We start from the raw sequence: 19,886 nt of genomic DNA on the forward strand, positions 1-19,886 counted from the left end.
CATTGATTTAAATAGCTTTACCTGAAGTAGTTTCATAATTAACCAACTTTTAACCTTTAAAAAACAGAATGTTAAGGGGGTACATGTTGTCACACTTTTTTATGATTTTCCCATCTCTCACTCTCTCTCCCGCTCATGTAAAATAATAATAAAATAAAACAATAAGCATACATCTTCTTTAACCCTTAAACCACATTCTCAACAGGCTTGTAGAGCAAGTTTTGGCAATGGATTTAGAAGTGAATAGGAAAAAAAATATTCACTTGTCCTTGATTGGTCAACTAATACAAATAATGCCTATAATAGTAATAAAGAACGTCACTTTGTCATATATTTTCAAAATGGGACTATTTTTTGAGGGACTGCACTATACCCCCACCTGAAAACACATTCATTTAAATGTAACTGAATATTCATGTTTGGACATACAAAATGACCATTATAGGTTAACATGTAACAGTCTTCAACAATGCTTACCTACCAATAAAGGCAATTGAAGCAGACAAAGTATTTTTTAAATAATATTGAAATGAGTCAAAATGCTATGCAAATTGCCATTCTAATATGGCGTTGCTGGTATGAGCTTATTTTAATATCTCAACTACCTGGTAGAGCTCTGTTATTTCCAAATAAACATCAAGTTGAAAATAAACTATTGTGAGTTCTTATTTTAGTTGTTAGTAATAGGAATGTATGGTGCAAACATGTTTTCATATTTTTTTAGAAACAGTCAAAGGGTTAACAAGAGAAGAGGCACGTTGATCATGCATTGTGACCAAGATTTTCATTATATTGACAAGATAGTTGAGTGACTGCTGTGACAATGAAAATACATGTCTTCAAGGATGGAAGACAGGCGACAGGAGGCGAGATCAGGTGTGACCATTTTAGCCAATGAGAGGGCAGATACGCGTGTGACCACAGGGCACAACTCCGACAAAAAGTCGTATTTTTTCAAAGTGGCCGAAATGCCACGTGGTACACTTATATCAGAGCATTTGTAACAACCCAACCAATACAAACCATATATTCGGTCAAAGAAGCCTCACGTAAGAACATTTGCAATTATTGTTGTTGTTGACCAAATTCGAGACTCATTGACCTCCATACAAAAATTCCTCACTTCGTGGTCTTGTTTTCGTGGGCAGACTTTGGGGGGGGAGTAGAACCTCTCGCTTCGCCTCTTCTCTGATTGTGCGATTTGCCTTGGTGGAGAAATGTTCTGTTTCCTGCACCAGGCTAGAGACAAGTTGAGAGCGAGAAAGAGGGTTTGCTCGTTGTGCTCTCTGAAATAAAGGAAATTCACGGTAAAGTTACAATTTAGCACGACCAAAATAATAGTTATTCAATTGTATAGAAGATACGGATTCACTTTTAATTGCACAGACGAACATTTTAACGTGTAGCCTAGACAAGCACACCGAGGTTTTTGCAACGAAGAGGCAGAAGGGAAAGAAAGGCTATTATACCCCTTCGTTTGAAACCTTTTAAGCTAACCTACCTCCAGGATGTCGGAGCGAGGAGGGCTCCCGCGGACTGGAGGTGCCCCCTCCCCGCACTTGCAACCCTCCAAACCGGTCACGATCACCTCGAATCGCCCTGTCCACATGAACCTATACGCCACCTGGGAAGTGGACCGCTCTTCACCAAGCTGTGTGCCGAGGTAAGAGCCTTCGAGTAAGGGAAGTAACGTTAGTTCTATCCGTTGGTTTTTCTTGTCTGTTTTTTTTGTTCGTTTAAGGTAAATAAGTACTTGTTTGCAGACCATTTAAAGACGTCCACTATGGGTTTTACGGGTCATACTTTGGGTTTACTACCAAAACGATCTTAAATTCTCTAACATAACTGTGGCAGAAATAAGGCAGTGTTTGCATTGTTTTTAGGTGACTGGGTAAATAGCACAATAAGACATTCTCAACTTGCAATAACATTGTATTGTTGTCTATCTGGTCAACCCAGACACGTAGCCTATAGGCTAGTCTACCACAATCTAATACAGAATCAACTTCTGTGTCGTTCTTGTACACGCACCCCTCACGATAGTGTCCTGTGCCTATGTTTCCGATAGAGCATTTTATCTCTCGGTCGGTCGCGGTATTTTGGGGGAGATCCATCATATCAAATGCACCACTGGCCATTCAGATGGTGGCATACAGAAACCAGTTGTTCGTTCCACGACAGAACAGACTGTCTTGGTGTATTTCCCCATAGCTCAAGACTACACCTTTCAATTTGGATTCCAAATCAGGGGTTTTAGCAACGTTCTGCGATCATTCGTATATCAATTGATAGGTTAGATTTGCTGTAATAGAAGTTATATTTTGTGGGGTGGGGGTTAACTGGAAGGGAGTGTATTAATCCAATGTAATGGAGCAGTAGGAAGAGTAGCCAGGAAATCTCACACACCTGACATCCATCCATGGTCATTCTGAACAAAGGCTCTCAAGATCCCTCGTGTGTGTGTGTGTGTGTGTGTGTGTGTGTGTGTGTGTGTGTCATTTATTTTTCTATTCCACTTTTCCCTTTTCTATGTTATATTATAATATACTGTATGCTCATATACTATATGATACTGTATGTGTTTATGCTAAGTTTATTTCCGATGCATTCGGAATGTATTCAGACCCCTTGACTTTTTCCACATTTTGTTTTGCGTTACAGCCTTATTCTAAAATTGATTACATTTTTCCTCATCAATCTACACACAATACCCTATAATGACAGAGAAAACAGGCTTTTAGAAATTTTAGCAAATGCATTAAATATAAAAAACAGATGCCTTATTTACATAAGTATTCAGACCCTTTGCTATGAGACTTGAAATTGAGCTCAGGTGCATCCTTTTTCCATTGATTATCCTTGAGAGGTTTCTACAACTTGATTGGAGTCCACCGGTGGTAAATTTAATTGATTGGACATGATTTGGAAAGGCACACACCTGTCTATATAAGGCCCCATAGTTGACAGCGCATGTCAGAGCAAAAACCAAGCCATGAGATCAAAGGAATTGCCTGTAGATCTTCGAGACAGGATTGTGTCGATGCACAGATCTGGTAAGGGTACCAAAACATTTCTGCAGCATTGCAGTTCCCCAGGAAAACAGTGGCAACCATGATTCTTAAATGGAAGAAGTTTGGAACCACCAATACTCCTCCTAGAGCTGGCCGCCCGGCCAAACTGAGCAATCATAGGAGAGGGGCCTTTGTCAGGGAGGTGACCAAGAACCCAATGATCACTCTGACAGAGCTCCAGAGTTCCTCTGTGGAGATGGGAGAACCTTCCAGAAGCACAACGGTCTCTGCAGCACTCTGGCAAATCAGGCTTTTATGATAGATTGGCCAGACTGAAGCCACTTCTCAGTAAAAAGAACATGACAGCCTGCTTGGAGTTTGCCAAAAGGCACCTAAAGGACTCAGATCATGAGAACTCTTTGGCCTGAATGCCAAGTGTCAGGTCTGGAGGAAACCTGGCACCATCCCGACGGGGATGCATGGTGGTGGCAGCATCATGCTGTGGGGATGCTTTTCAGGGACTGGGAGACTAGTCAGGATCGAGGCAGCACAATGACCCTAAGCACACAGCCAAGTCAATGCGGAGGAGTTGCTTCAGAACAAATCTCAATGTCCTTGAGTGGCCCAGCCAGAGCCCGGACTTGAACCCGATCAAACATCTCTGGGGAGACCTGAAAATTGCTGTTCAGCAATGCACCCCATCCAACCTGACAGAGCTTGAGAGGATCTGCAGAGAAGAATGGAAGAAACTCCCCAAATACAGGTGTGCCAAGCTTGTAGTGTCATACCCAGGAAGACTCGAGGCTGTAATCGCTGCCCAAGGTGCTTCAACAAAGTACTGAGTAGAGGGTCTGAATACTTATGTAAATGTGATATTTCCAGATTTTTTTTGCCACTTTCTCCCCAATTTCATGGTATCCAATTGTCTCATCGCTGCAACTCCCGTACAGACTCGATAGGCAAAGGTCGAATGGCGTGCATCCTCCGAAATGCAACCCAACCAAGCCGCACTGCTTCTTGACACAATGCCCACTTAACCCATGAAACCAGCCACGCCAATGTGTCAGAGGAAACAAAGTACACCAGGCCACTGTGTCAGTGTGCACTGCGCCCGGCCGGTCACAGGAGTCGCAAGTGCGCAATTGGACAAGGACATCTCTGCCGGTATTTTACACCATTTTAACGATACACTTGTTGTAAATCCAGCCACAGTGTCCGATTTCAAAAAGGCTTTACGACGAAAGCAAACCAAAAAGATTGTTAGGTCAGAGCCAAGTCACAGAAAAACACAGCCATTTTTCCAGCCAAAGAGAGGAGTCACAAAAAGCAGAAATATAGATGAAATGAATCACTAACCTTTGATGATCTTCATCAGATGACATTCATAGGACTTCATGTTACACAATACATGCATGTTTTGTTCGGTATTTATATTTAAATATTTATTTATATTTTTTATATTTATATCCCAAAATCTGAGTTTACATTGGCGCGTTATGTTCAGTAGTTCCAAAACATCCGGTGATTTTGCAGAGAGCCACATCAATTTACAGAAATACTCATAATAAACATTGCTAAAAGATACAACTATTAAACATGGAATTTTAGATCCACTTCTCTTTAATGCAACTGCTGTGTCAGATTTAAAAAAAACTTTACGTAAAAAGCACACCATGCAATAATCTGAGTACGGCGCTCAGACAACAAAATCAAGCCATACAGATATCCGCCATGTTGGAGTAAACAGAAGTCAGAAATGGCATCATAAATATTCACTTACTTTTGATGATCTTCATCAGAATGCACTCCCAGGAATCCCAATTCCAAAATAAATGTTTGTTTTGTTCGGTAATGTCCATCATTTATGTCCAAATTCCTCCTTGTTGTTAGTGCGTTCAGCCCAGTAATCCAACTTCATGACGCACGAGCAGACGAAGTACAAAAGTTCCGTTACAGTCCGTAGAAACTTGTCAAACGATGTATAGAATCACTTTAGGTTGTTTTTAACATAAATCTTCAATAATGTTCCAACCGTAGAATTCCTTTGTCTTCAGAAATGCAATGGAACGCAGGTCGCTCTCACGTGAACGCGCGAGACTGACCTCATGGCTGCTGGCAGACCTCTGACTCATTCCCCTCTCATTCGGCCCCACTTCACAGTAGAAGCATCAAACAACGTTCTAAAGACTGTTGACATCTAGTGGAAGCCTTAGGAAGTGCAACATGACACCATAGACACTTCAATAAGCCAAGCGTTGAAAAACTACAGACCTCAGATTTCCCACTTCCTGGTTGTATTTTTTCTCAGATTTTTGCCTACCATATGAGTTCTGTTATACTCACAGACATCATTCAAACAGTTGTCGAAACTTCAGAGTTTCCTATCCACATCTACTAATTATATGCATATTCTAGCTTTTATGGCTGAGTAGGAAAGCAGTTTAATTTGGGCACAAAGTTAATCTCTAGGCTAGCGGGCAGCATTCAGAATTTTGGATGAAAAGCGTCCCCAAAATTAAACGTCCTGCTACTCGGGCCCAGAAGATGGTGCTTGTTTAGAAAAAGTGATCAATGTCTTGCCAGATCATATAATGATTAATTTGCATGTTCCATAATAGAACCGAAATATAATAGCATAGTAGGGCTGTAACGTTACTGCTACACCAAAAACACCTCATTTCTAATGAGATTTTAGGATGGTTAGCTGAAGCCGAATTGTCAAAGATAGGCGCTTTGATTTGAAACAAAACACAAGAAGAGCTAATTGTTTAACCCGATCTTCTCTAAATACGCTCACGGAACAGTCGTTCAAGAAGACCTCTAAACGCATATTCCCGCGAAACTGACTGATCAATCAAATGGTTGGCGTGGACATGCAGCTGGGACTTTTCCCCGGGTAAAACATGAAGAACGATCCCTCACAATTTGACTTTGACGATGGCCCATTTTTAAAAAATGAAGTAGCCTATCCCTAACTTTGAGTTTGAGGCTCATGTCAAAAGGAAAATGGCTGCGTGAGCATAGGCGGATGTTGCATTTTGGAGGATCCGTTTTCTTTTGCATCTGTTTTGAGGAAAAGTTGACGTCATTTACATTTTTCTTTGTGCTCCCTCACCTAAATAAATAGAGCTACTAGCACCCGTAGTAAATTAATGACATTATTAAAATAATAACCATACCATAGAATCAATGAATAAAGATACCACTGTATGAGACAATGTGGGTAAAAGCATCATTAATGGGCTTTAGTACTGTACGTCTTCTCCTGTTCAAAAAGCTTTAGAGCTTGGCTGGTTTCGTACTAAAGCCTTTGAGTGTGTTTTGGCAGATGCTTTTTAGTATTTTTGTTGAGTGCTTTGTTTGGGGTAAGTAAGTAGATGAGATATTTTTAGAGCACAACTCGTCTGTGTCCTGGACTCAGATCTCCGTTAGTTTGACGTCCTGTCTCTGATTACTAAGAATCTTTTTTTTTTTTGGGGGGGGGAGACGATCACTGATCTGACACCATGTAGATTGTTAGACTGTGTTATAGAACCCAGAGTTTCACCTGTCCAGTCGTGTCAGATGTGATCACTTCAAGGAAGGAAGTGGAGGAGGTGAGGAGGGATTTATTTGAGAAGCATCGTACCCAGCCCTCACCTGTGTCTCAAGACATTGTGATGGCTGGGTATGATTCGAACAGGCCCAGGGTGTCTTATTGTTGTTGTTGCAGCAAGCTGACACGTGAACACCCTCCCTGTAGAGGTTTGTAGCTGTAACCTCTTCTACTTCCCGTCTACCCACAATGCTGTTGGTGTGTTTACATAGAGTGAGAGTGCCTCTGTAAGGTCAGTTCTTATGGACACTTTACCTTCATTAACTAGTCTGTGGGCTGGGAAACTATCAGTATGCAGTAACCTACTTCCTCCAATTTACCATGTTTCTGCAGCATTGTCACCAACCGTCTCTTTCTCACAGCTTTTTTAAAATTTATGCCAAGCTAAATAATCCCAGTGACACCAGCAGGCCAACTACCTGTCTTTGGGTCTCTTAAAAAGTGTCTTCAAAAGCTCTATTAAAGTGTATTCGGGAATCTATTCAAACCCCTTGACTTTTTTCTACATTTTATGTTACAGCCTTATTCTAAAATTGAATAAATCAATTTTTTCCCTCATCAATCTACACATACCCCATAATGACAAAGCAAAAACAGTTTTTTTTTTCTCCTACATTTTTGAAAACGTGTGTATGTGTATATATATATGTGTGTGTATATATATATATATGTATATGTGTATGTGTATGTGTATGTGTATGTGTATATGTATATATATATATATATATATATATATGTATATATATATGTGTGTGTATGTATGTGTATATGTATATATAAACCCGCCTGGAAAACATCAAATTTACATAAGTATTCAGACCCTTTACTCAGTATTTTGTTGAAGCACCGTTGGCAGCGATTACAACCTTGAGTCTTCTTGGGTATGACGCTACAAAGCTTGGCACACCTGTATTTGGGGAGTTTCTCCCATTCTTCTCCGCAGATCCTCTCAAGCACTGTCAGGCTGGATGGGGAGCGTCGCTGAACAACAATTTCCAGGTCTCACCAGAGATGTTTAACAGGGTTCTCGTCCGGCCTCTGGCTGGGCCACACGAGGACGTTCAAATCAAATTTTATTTGTCACATGCGCTGAATGCACAGGTGTAGACTTTAAAGTGAAGTGCTTACTTACAAGCCCTTAACCAACAATGCAGTTTTAAGAAAATCACTAAAAAGTAAGAGAGAAGAATAACAAATAATTAAAGAGCAGCAGTAAATAACAATAGCGGGGCTAAATACAGAGGGTACCGGTACAATGTGTCAATGTGCGCGCGGCATTGGTTTCGAGGTAATTATGTACATGAAGGTAGAGTTATTAAAGTGGCTATGCATTGATAATAAGAGTAGCAGCAGCGTGGGGTGGGGGGGGGGCAATGCAAATAGTCTGGGTAGCCATTTGATTAGCTGTTCAGGAGTCTTATGGCTTGGGGGTCGAAGCTGTTTAGAGGCCTCTTGGACCTAGACATGGCGCTCCGGTACTGCTTGCTGTGCGGTAGCAGAGAGAAAAGTCTATGACTCGGGTGTCTGGAGTCTTTGACAATTTTTAGGGCCTTCCTCTGACACCGTCGGTATAGAGGTCCATGGAAGTCAGGAAGCTATGCCCCAGTGCTGCACTGAGCCGTACACACTACCCTCTGTAGTGCCTTGGGATAATGGTTTTGTGAGCCATGACCAGCCTTTCAAAGCTGAGTACTACGGGTCGGTAGTCATTTAGGCAGGTTACCTTAGTGTTCTTGGGCACAGGGACTATGGTGGTCAGTTTGAAACATGTTGGTATTACAGACTCCGACAGGAAGAGGTTGAAAATGTCAGTGAAGACACTTGCCAGTTGGTCAGCCCATGCTCGGAGTACTGAGAGACCTTTCGGTGGCTTTTGCAAAATTCAAGTGGGCTGTGGTGCCTTTTTACTGAGGAGTGGCTTCATTCTGGCCATTCTACCATAAAGGCCTGATTGATGGAGTGCTGCAGAGATAGTTGTCCTTCTGGAAGGTTCTCCCATATCCACAGAGGAACTCTGGAGCTCTTTCGGAGTGACCATCGGGTTCTTGGTCACCTCCCCGACCAAGGCTCTTCTCCCCCTATTTCTCATTTTGGCCAGGCGGCCAGCTCTAGGAGGAGTCTTGGTAGGGTCATACGACTTCCATTTTTTTTTAATGATGGAGGCCATTGTGTTCTTGGGGACCTTCAATGCTGCAGACATTTTTTTTGGTACCATTACCCAGGTCTGTGCCTCAACACAATACTGTCTTGGAGCTCGACAGACAATTCCTTCGACCTCATTGCTTGGGTTTTGCTCTGACATGCACTGTCAACTGAGGGACCTTTTTATATAGACAGGTTTGTGCCTTTCCAAATCATGTCCAATCAATTGAATTTACCACAGGTGGACCGATCCATGGAAACAGGATGCTCTTGAGCTCAATTTCAAGTCTCTTAGCAATGGGGTCTGAATACTTATGTAAATAAGGTATTTCTGTTTTTGTTAGATTTAATAATTGCGCAAACATTTATAAACTGTTTTCACTTTGTAATTTATGGGTTATTGTGTGTAGATTGAAGATTATATATAACCAAATAAAATAAAAATTGTAGAATAATGGAAGGGTCCTGAATACTTTCTGAATGCGCTGTGTAAGACTCATTATTATTATTATTTTCAATCTGCAATGCATATCATCTGATCACTACACCTCATTAAATATAGCTGCGAATAAAATTCTGCTGTATGTGGCATTTAAATAGTCAAACATGCCTGTTACGAAGCTTTTTAGTCAGTTGGAGTCAGTCTTGGGAGTAATGTGGAACGTTGGCGTGTTAAATGGTTGACAGTATGGGCCCTGGACTAAAAGTAGTGACCTATAAAGGTCATAGAGGTCCATTTGGGAAACACCCTGAGAGTTGACAGAAGGGGATGGTTGGGATTCCTCCTCCTTCAAACTGTGTTGTTGGAGCTTGAGGCCCGGGCAGGAACCAAACTCAAGTCCTGTGACTCTCTAGCCTAGAGGAATGGAATGGAACGTACGGTTGAATAAGTTCTAATGCTGAGCTATACTGAACTCTCTCCCTGGTTGTGGCTTCGGCCTTGGCCGGGGCTGGGGCCTTGAGTGGGTCTGGGTTGTCACTGTGTATGACGAGTGATACAGTAACCTTGTCCGAGCCAAAACGGCCCATGGGGCTGGAGCCTGAGGCAGCTTGATGTACACGTACTCCCACTGGACAGGACGTTAGGACGTTGTCGCAGTGATATGCACCTCCTTAATGCCCACACCTGAGCTGTCAATGAGAAACACTAGCTATGAATGAATGAAGGAAGGAAGGAAGCCCACAGATTGTAGGCTTTGTGCTGCTCTCTTGTGCTTTTAATCAATCCGTACCACAATAGGGTGTCACACTGCTACGCTATACCACATAGTCAGTCCTTGCCTAACCTGCCCTCTACACACACACACACACACACACACACACGCTCATACTCGCCTGATTTAAGAAAGACTGGCACATGGATCGGGCCACTGCTCACTCTTCCGCTCAGTTGAATGGCTGAGAGGTCTGAAGTTTCCCTTCGCGCTCCGCTGCCAGGAGAAGTGATGGCAGACAGAGTGAGGTAGAGCAGGAGGGAGGGATGGAGGGACGCCATTCTCCACCCTTCTCGCGTGCCCACACTCTCTATGCTTCTTCTCAACGTGTGCACTCGTTCACTCCCCCCCCCTCATGGATGTAAAATGAACGGACTCCCTAGTCCTGGCTGACACCAATTCAATGTGTTTCAGTACATCTATGGGGTGAAGTGTACACACCTAGGATAGAGAATAGGACCGTATCGCTGCTCTCTGTCGCCTGCCTCTAGAGAACAGTAGTATTGTGGTGGGAGACTGTCTGGGTGACTTTGTTGAATGTGCATCGTAATGCTGCTGAATCCTGAGATGTTGGGTTGTCAATATAGGGTGTTTTGTGGTGGATCACGTCTGTTCTTGTCCTCACCAGAGTCTTTTTTGTGTGTGTGTGTGTGTGTGTGTGTTCACACAGTTAATTGGCCCTGACATCAATCTCATAGCTGTGGAATCCTATCCTCGCATCTGGCAGAGGACCAACACTGGGATGTGTGTATTACAGTGTGTATGTGGAAAGAGGATAGACATCCTGTTATGGCCACGGACGCTGTGAAATACACTGAGTGCGCAAAACATTAGGAGCCATCCGCTAACCCGGACGACGCTGGGCCAATTGTGTGCCTCCTCACGGGGCTCCCGGGTCGGCTGCGACACGGCCCGGGATCGAACACGGATCCGCGGTGACGCCTCTAGCGCTGCGACACAGTGCCTTAGACCGCTGCGCCGCTCGGGAGGCCCCTCCATTTGTATTATTTTTGTTATGATGCTGATAGGGGTTGACCTCGACACAGTGGGATACTGACACACTAAGTAGTAGTGACACTCTGAAGAAGAAGCACTGTGACACAGTCTGAGGGAACTGAGTTGTTACACTACCTCTCCGGCATGATATACAACACACACACACACACACACACACACACAGTGCAGCCCTAAACAGGATTAGACGTGTGCTTTGGACATTAATCTCTAATCGCTTTAATGGAGGGCCAGAATCTTTCTCGTTCTGTCTCGCTCTCCTCCCCTTATCTCTGTACCACACATGAAGTAACATGGTGTCTCCAGGAACAAGGGGTTAGGGGTGAGCGAGCAAGGTGCTGGGTTGGATAACCGGGCGCTAACGCACGTGAGCGCCACTTAGCAAAGTTGTGATGTCCGATAAGTTCTATGACGTACAGTACTCGTCAAAAGTTTGGACACGCCTACTCATTCAAGTTTTTTATTTTTTTATATATATATTACAATGTTCTACATTGTAGAATAATAGTGAAGACATCAACTATGAAGTAACACGTATGGAATCATGTTGAAACCAATATTTTTTTCAACAAATCAAAATATATTTTATATTTGAGATAGCCACCCTTTGCCTTGATGACCGCTTTGCACACTCTTGGCATTCTCTCAACCAGCTTCACCTGGAATGCTTTTCCGACAGTCTTGAAGGTGTTCCCACATATGCTGAGCACTTGTTGGCTGCTTTTCCTTAACTCTGCCGGTCCAACTCATCCCAAACCATCTCAATTGATTTGTGGTCAGGTGATTGTGGAGGCCAGGTCATCTGATGCAGCACTCCATCACTCTCCTTCTTGATCAAATAGCCCTTACACAGCCTGGAGGTGTGTTGGGTCATTGTCCTGTTGATAAACAAATGATAGTCCTGTTAAGTACAAACCAGATGGGATGGTCGATCCCCCATTGACCTACTCTGTGTCTCACAAAGACACAGCGATTGGAAGTAAAAATCTCAAATTTGGACTCCTCAGCCCAAAGGACAGATTTTCACAGGTCTAATGTGCATTGCGTGTGTTTCTTGGCCCAAGCAAGTCTCTTCTTTTTATTGGTGTCCCTTAGTAGTGGTTTCTTTGCAGCAATTCGACCTGATTCACGCAGTCTCCTCTGAACAGTTGATGTTGAGACGTGTCTGTTACTTGAACTCTGTGAAGCATTTATTTGGGCTGCAATTTCTGAGGCTGGTAACTCTTTAATGAACTTGTCCTCTGCAGCTGAGGTAACCTCTGGGTCATCCTATCCTGTGGCGGTTCCCATGAGAGCCAGTTTCATCATAGCGCTTGATTGTTTTTGCGACTGTTCTTGACAAAACTGTCAAGAAGACACACCTGTTAATTGTAATGCATTCCAGGTGACTACCTCATGAAGCTGGTTGAGAGAATGCCTAGTGTGTGCAAAGCTGTCAAAGGCAAAGGGTGGCTACTTTGAAGAATCTCAAATAGAAAATATATTTTGATTTGTTTATCACTTTTTCTGGTTACTACGCAATTCCACATGTGTTATTTCATAGTTTTGATGTCTTGACTATTATTCTACAATGTAGAAATAAATAATAAACCTGGAATGAGTCTGTGTCCAAACTTTTGAGTGGTACTGTGGTTAGCTGTTGTGCTGCTGCTGCTAATGTTCTTAGTGAGAGACGTGCCCAACACTTACAGAGGGGTGTGCGTGCGTTTTTAGAGGGGGGGGAGAGACTATATTCTTCAATCAGCTATTTTATTTAACCTATCTGTGTGTGTGTGTGTGTGTGTGTGTGTGTGAGAGAGATGACCTTGCTCGTGTCTGGTCATTCACGGAGTTGACATCTACGAGTTAAGGACCTACAATGCAATACATATTTTGCAGCACTTCATCCTGATTTAAAAAAAAAAAGATGTATCAGTGGTTGGAGAGAACCCGTGTGTTGCCGTTTGTGTGTTCTTACTGCAGGTGTCTGACTGCGCCCAACAGATTGAGCAAATGCGGGGCAACGGAGGGTGGCGGAAACGATTTTGTGTGTGGGGGGGGGTGGGGTTGTAGAGTGTGAGGGAGGCCGATTATTGCTTTTTCTATCTCCCCGCAGAGAAAGCGAAAGGGGGAGGGAAGGTTCTTTCTCTCTGTAGACTAGTAGCTCAGAAAGCAGCACCTATTTATTTTTGCCTGCTCTCTGTCACACACCTGCTGTTGCCACCGCGGCTCGAGGTTGTTATTGCCACGGGCAGCATAACAACACCTCCCGCCGCCGCCGCCGCCACCACTGCACAAGACAGAGTAGGCTGTTCTGAAGCTGCTTTGCCACTTCTTCTCGCCACGTCACGGTCCAACCAAGGTGACGTGTGAAACCAGGAGTGAAGCAGTGCAAGGCTACAGAATATCGTCAAACAGCCGTGGAGAGAAATGGAATTCAGTAGCAAAGTATGTAAAAGGTGTTCATGTTAAACAAGGCATCAGTAAACATGTCGTGTGTCGTCGTCGTCCCCCCCTCTCTTTTGGCCAATTAGTGGCAACAATTTTAAGCTCAGTGTGTAATTTCAGTTGATTGCTGTAGCGTCCCCCTTCAGCCAATCAGTGTCATGTTGTAAACGCCAGATCTCTATGGCATGACGCATCATTCACCCAAGTTTAGTCAAAATGGGGCCAGTTGTCTCTGTGATATCTCCTGTGACTTACGCCCGTACTAACATGCGTACATATGAACAGACCGAGACGGATCCATAGTCCCCTCCGATTTTCGTCACGGGGGACAAAAACGAGCCCATTTCAGCTTGGCTAAGAAGTTCGAAGCGGCCATTTTTAAGCGTTTCTCTGCCTCTTGTCAGAGGTGCAGTTTGGACAGAGCACAGCTTGACTATGGACACTGCCTTTTCACTTGATGTTTTCTCTTCCTTAGGAAGAATTAAAAACAGAAGGGGTCTGTTTTAAATGTATTCACATCGTTCTCACGCTGTCGCTATATAATTGATATATTGTAAAGTTAAAGGAATAATCCACTCAAACTATCTTTTGGTATTTGTCTTCACTATTCCACCCTTCACTGTTGATACAGTCCCACAGTGTTTTTAAGGTCTAGGAAGTTTCCGTTGTGTTGACGTCGGGACATTTTTTTAAATGAAAATTTCCCACCGAGATTAGAATTGGATAAGAGCTCTGTCTTTCTCCAGAAGTGGAGCGTACAGCCACATGTACTGTGCAGACTAACTTCCTCCTCCAGGGACCTCTCTCTCTCTCTCTCTCTCTCGACTACCGCAGTTTCTCTACTGTCTGTGACGAGCGCAGGAAGAGAAACGGAGGTTTGTCATGACCTTTTGTTAGACTTGCTGTGGCGGAGGGAGAAACCCATAGAAACGCACACCGTGGAGGACGTGCTTCTGCACTGCCTTCAGATTAACTATGAGCCAGAACACACACACACACTCAGTCATGCATTCATATTGTGGAAAGTGCACATGAATACATATTACTTATAACCCACTTTGACCAATATCCCCCCCCCCCCCCCCACACACACACTAATAGAAGCATCCATGACATTTAAAGGAATGCGCTGGCAGTTTGATGTGATTGAGAGTTAGTTCATACACACAGACACCGAGAGGGGGGGGAGGAGAGAGCAGCGGGTTGGGAGAGGGTGGAAAGAGCAGGGGAGGAGAGCGCAGAGGGCAGAGTGAGCGGGGAAGAGAGGAGGGGGTGTGGAGAGGAGGGGAGGGGGCAGAGAGAGCAGAGGGGAGAGGGTGGAGAGAGCGGGGGCAGAGAGAGAGTGGGGGTGAGTGGGAAGGAGAGAGCGGGGAAAATGGGGGGGGGGGGGATGAGAGAGCGGGGAGAGAAGTTGAGGGGGAAAGAGCGGGGGGGGTGAGAGAGCGGGGAGAGAAGTTGGGGGGAGGGAATGAGAGAGCGGGGAGAGAAGTTGAGGGGGAAAGAGCGAGAGGGGGGTGAGATGGGGAAGGAGAGCATAGTAGATGGGGAGAGAGTTTTGGAGGTGGAGGGGTCGATTGGGGGGCAGAGAGAGCGGGGGAAATGGGGGGAGCGAGAGAGAACTGGGGGAGAGTTGGGAAGATGAGAGAGCAAGTGGGGGAGATGGGAGAGTGAGGAAGATGCGTGGGAGGGAGAGAACAGGGAAGATGGGGAGGAGGGAGAGAGAGCGTGGGGGATGATGGGGGGGGGTGAGATGGGAAAGGAGAGCATGGTATATGGGGAGAGAGAGCGGTGGAGGGGGGGAGACCTGGGGGGAGAGAGTTGGGAAGATGAGAGTGAGTGGGGGAGATGGGGGAGCGGGGGGGGAATTGGGGGGGTGTGGGAGACCAGGGTGGAGAAAGTTGGGGAGATGGGAGAGGAGTGCGACAGCATGAGAGAGGTGGGAGAAGTAGGGAGGGAGGGAGAGAGGGAGCACGGGGCAGGGGGGGGAGAGAGCATGGGAAAGGGAGGGAGGGAGGGCTGGGGAGAGGGATTAGTGGAAAGGCTGGGGGAGAGAGGGAGAGGGAGGGATAGAGGGCAGGAGGGAGATGAGAGCGGGGAAAATGGGGGGGAGACCTGGGGGGAGTAAGTTGGAGGGAGGGATAGAGCATGGGAGAGGAGAGAGGTGGGAGAAGGAAGGAAGCAGGGAGAGAGGGAGGAGAGAGCATGGGAAGGAGAGGAGGATAGAGGTCTAGGGAGAGGGATTAGGGGAGAGGGAGGGATAGAGGGCAGGAGGGAGATGAGAGGTGGAGGAAGTTGGATGGAGTGAAGCAGAGGCTCTATCGGATGAGACAGATTGAGAGGGAGAGAATTAAGGAATGCAAGTGTGGAATGAAAAAGCCTTGAGATGAAAGGAGAGAGAGGGAAGGAGAGAGATTGTCGTTTTCATTGGCAGGCGGAGGCAGTGGTCCCCGGCTCATGTTGCCGTGGGCGATAAGAATTTGGGAAATGGAGAAACATGACAATGACACCCGACGAGACAATAGGATGAGACATGAAGCCAGCCACATACAAACACACACAGTATGGACACTGCTGCTGGGCCTCGAGCTGCTGGGCCTCGAGCTGCTGGGCCTCGAGCTGCTGGGCCTCGAGCTGCTGGGCCGTTACACACAGACACACAAATGGAGAAGCGAAATGCCACGGGAGGAAGAGAGACTGGCAGATCGGACATCTTCGTTTGGCGCCTAATCTCCCTTGTCGGAGCGTATCATAATGTCTCTTTTGTCGTAGAATAGATTGAAATATCCACGGCGAGAATACGCCAAGCCCGTACACCAGCTGCTTTAACGGGAGCAATAACCCATGAGGCACTTGTCGTGCATAGCGCTCTGGAAAAAAAAAAAAAAATAATCATAATGGTTCCAACGTCAGACGAGACGATCTAGGATGACACGGAGGAAGATACTTTCTCCAGAATGACATTGGAGACTTTTCATCATATTATGACACAATATCATTATGGTTTTATTGAAGTGATGTCATTCTGCATTTTGGGGATACCTCGACTTTTATCGGGGCTGTGGGTTAACCTGGTCAGGATCCGTGAGCGGCGTTACGCGAGTACAGACCGAGGGGGGGGGACAGAAAGCCAAGCAGACAGAACAGGAACATGCACTCACTCGGCATTAAGTTTTCAGAAGCTTCGGGATCATTTTAGGGGAACTGGGTGCGTTAGAGCAGATTTGAAAGGACCTCAACATCAGTCACTGTCGGCAGGCAGGCTCGGTAGAGGCAGACAGGTCAACAGACAGACAGACAGAGAGACTGTAGACCGGCAGAAGGACACTCAGACGAGCAGTATAGTGGGTGGGCTCAGCAGTGTCTCTGTTAAAACTAATGAGAATCGGATCGGATCAATACTGACTGACTGTGCTAAAAGCTGCTGTTCTCTCTCCGTCTCTCACTCTTCATCTCGTTGTCTGTTTCCCATCTCGTTTGTCTGTTTCCCATCTCGTTTGTCTGTTTCCCATCTCGTTGTCTGTTTCCCATCTCGTTGTCTGTTTCCCATCTCGTTGTCTGTTTCCCATCTCGTTGTCTGTTTCCCATCTCGTTGTCTGTTTCCCATCTCGTTGTCTGTTTCCCATCTCGTTGTCTGTTTCCCATCTCGTTCTTCTCTCTCTCTCTCTCCATCATTCCCACCCGTCTCATTCTCCCCTCTTTCCATCTTTCCCCCCCGTCTCGTTCTCCCCTCTTTCCATCTTTCCCCCCCGTCTCATTCTCCCCTCTTTCCATCTTTCCCCCCCGTCTCGTTCTCCCCTCTTTCCATCTTTCCCACCCGTCACTCTCTCCATCTATTTCTCCATCTCTCACTGGGCTAACAGCAGAGTCACAACCCAGTCTGGGTGCAGCCATGCGTACTTGCATACTGATCAGCACCGCTGTCATTATCTGCTGTGTGTGTGTGTGTGGGGTGTCTCTGTGTTCATTTATTGGCTTGTAGCGATCCATACCAAGCAGAGAGGAAGCAGCCACCGTCTTTCCATACAGTACCAGTCAAAGGTTTGGACACACCTACTCACTCCAGGGTTTTTCTTTATTTTTTGACTATTTTCTACATTGTAGAATAATAGTGATGACATCACAACTATGAAAGAACACGCATGGAATCATGTAGTAACTAAGACGGTGTTAAACAAATCCAAATATAATTTATATTTGAGATTCTTCCAAGTAGTCACCCTTTGCCATGATGACAGCTTTGCACACTCTTGGCATTCTCTCAACCAGCTTCATGAGCTAGTCACATGGAATGCATTTCAATCAACAGATGTGCTTTGTTAACCTTATTTATGGATTTTCTCTCCTTATCGCGTTTGAGCCAATCAGTTGTGTTGTGACAAGGTAGGGGTGGTATACAGATAGCCCTATTTGGTAAAATACCATAATCCATATTATTGCAAGAACAGCTCAAATAAGCAAAGAGAAACGACAGTCCATCGTTACTTTTAAGACGTGAAGGTCAGTCAAGTGCAGTTGCAAAAACCATCGAGTGCTATGATGAAACTGACTCTCATGAGGACTGCCACAGGAAAGGAAGGCCCAGCGTTACCTCTGCTGCATTTGACCTTTATTTAACTAGGCAAGTCAGTTAAGAATGGCCTAGGAACAGTGGGTTAACTGCCCTTTCAGGGGCAGAAGGACAGATTTGTACCTTGTCAGCTCGGGGATTTGAACTTGCAACCTTTCAGTTACTAGTCCAACGCTCTAACCACTAGGCTACCCTGCCGCCCCCGCTCTGAAATTTCCAGCCAAATAAATGCTTCACAGAGTTCAAGAAACAGACACATCTCAACATGAACTGTTCAGAGGAGACTGCGTGAGTCAGGCCTCCGTTGTCGGATTGCTGCAGAATTCAAGGCACGCTTAACCAGCATGGCTACCGCAGCATTTTGCAGCCATACGCCATCCCACCTGGTTTGCGCTTAATGGGGTCTGTCATTTGTTTATCAACAGGAAAATGACCCAACACACCTCCAGGCTGTATAAGGGCTATTTGACCAAGAAGGAGAGTGATAGAGTGCTGCATCAGAAAATAGTAAAAATAAAGAAAAACCCTTGAATGAGTAGTTGTGTCCAAACTTTCAACTGGTACTGTAAATCCTTCCATACTTGGTCTGTTTTTCACTGCAGGTGTTAGCCAAATATTGATAAGATACCAATCGCCAGGGCCTTCCCATCTCCCCAGCCCACCTGCTGCTAGGCTAACCGCTAACGCTGCTAATGCTACATCAGCAACATTTACTATGAGACATTTTATAATGCATTTTAGAGTGTGTGTGTGTGTGTGTGTGTTATTGGTTGTTAAAGTCAGCTATGACGTGTTTATGAATGCTTCTAGTAGTAGTTGAGTAGAATAGACTCTATGAATGCTCATAGGTGTGTTACAAATGCTTACAAGCTAGTGTTATAGTGTACGGATAGATCCCTAGTCCCTCTGTAGTCTGGCTGTCGGTGTGTCTGACTGCTGCTGTGAGACGCATGCTAATCGCTAAAACCCTGCCAGCAGGACGCCACACACACACACACACACACACACACACACACACACACACACACACACACACTCGAGAGAGAGAGAGCTGGATGATAAATTGCCTGAATTGGTACGATAAATAGAGCGATAAGTTTATGACATTAATGTGCTCCACCGTAACTCATTTTGTATTATCCTTTAAACTACTACTACTAGTTTGATGGTTGTTGCCATCATTTATCCCGTTAACAATCAGCCATATTAGCAGAAGGATTTCCTTTCAAACTTCACATTTCTCTAGTAGAGGCTGCTTGTCGTAATGAACGATGTCGGGAAAAAAAGCCTGCGTTAGGTGGTCAGTATGGTCGGTATCAATCATTTTTGTTTAATCATTCCAGCTCTCTCACACACACACACACACACACACACACACACACACACACACACACACACACACATTATGTTTTTCTATCCTTGTTGGGACCTATAATTAATTTCCATTCAAAATCCTGTTTTCCCTAAACCTAACCATAGCCCTAAACCTAACCATAGCCCTAAACCTAACCAGTTACCACCCTAAACCTAACCAGTTACCACCCTAAACCTAACCAGGTACCACCCTAAACCTAACCAGGTACCACCCTAAACCTAACCATAGCCCTAAACCTAACCAGTTACCACCCTAAACCTAACCATAGCCCTAAACCTAACCAGTTACCACCCTAAACCTTACTTCTAAACCTAACCAGTTACCACCCTAAACCTAACCATAGCCCTAAACCTAACCAGTTACCACCCTAAACCTAACCATAGCCCTAAACCTTACTTCTAAACCTAACCAGTTACCACCCTAAACCTAACCATAGCCCTAAACCTAACCAGTTACCACCCTAAACCTAACCATAGCCCTAAACCTAACCAGTTACCACCCTAAACCTAACCATAGCCCTAAACCTAACCAGTTACCACCC

The 19,886-nt window shown here is 45.0% G+C and overlaps 1 protein-coding gene across 1 annotated transcript in view; it reads left to right on the forward strand.

Annotated features, from left to right (window-relative positions):
- The first annotated feature begins 1,214 nt into the window (after nt 1-1,214).
- Nucleotides 1,215-19,886, forward strand: part of LOC135516180 (phosphofurin acidic cluster sorting protein 1-like) — a 54,261-nt gene continuing 35,589 nt past the window's right edge. Inside the window, exon 1 of the mRNA XM_064940277.1 lies at nt 1,215-1,663. Within this exon, the coding sequence (XP_064796349.1) occupies nt 1,509-1,663 (155 nt within the window). The 5' untranslated portion in view covers nt 1,215-1,508. The remainder of the gene's footprint in view (nt 1,664-19,886) is intronic.

Source organism: Oncorhynchus masou, chromosome 27 (genome assembly GCF_036934945.1).
Source record: "Oncorhynchus masou masou isolate Uvic2021 chromosome 27, UVic_Omas_1.1, whole genome shotgun sequence".
In the NCBI taxonomy this organism is placed as follows: domain Eukaryota; kingdom Metazoa; phylum Chordata; class Actinopteri; order Salmoniformes; family Salmonidae; genus Oncorhynchus; species Oncorhynchus masou.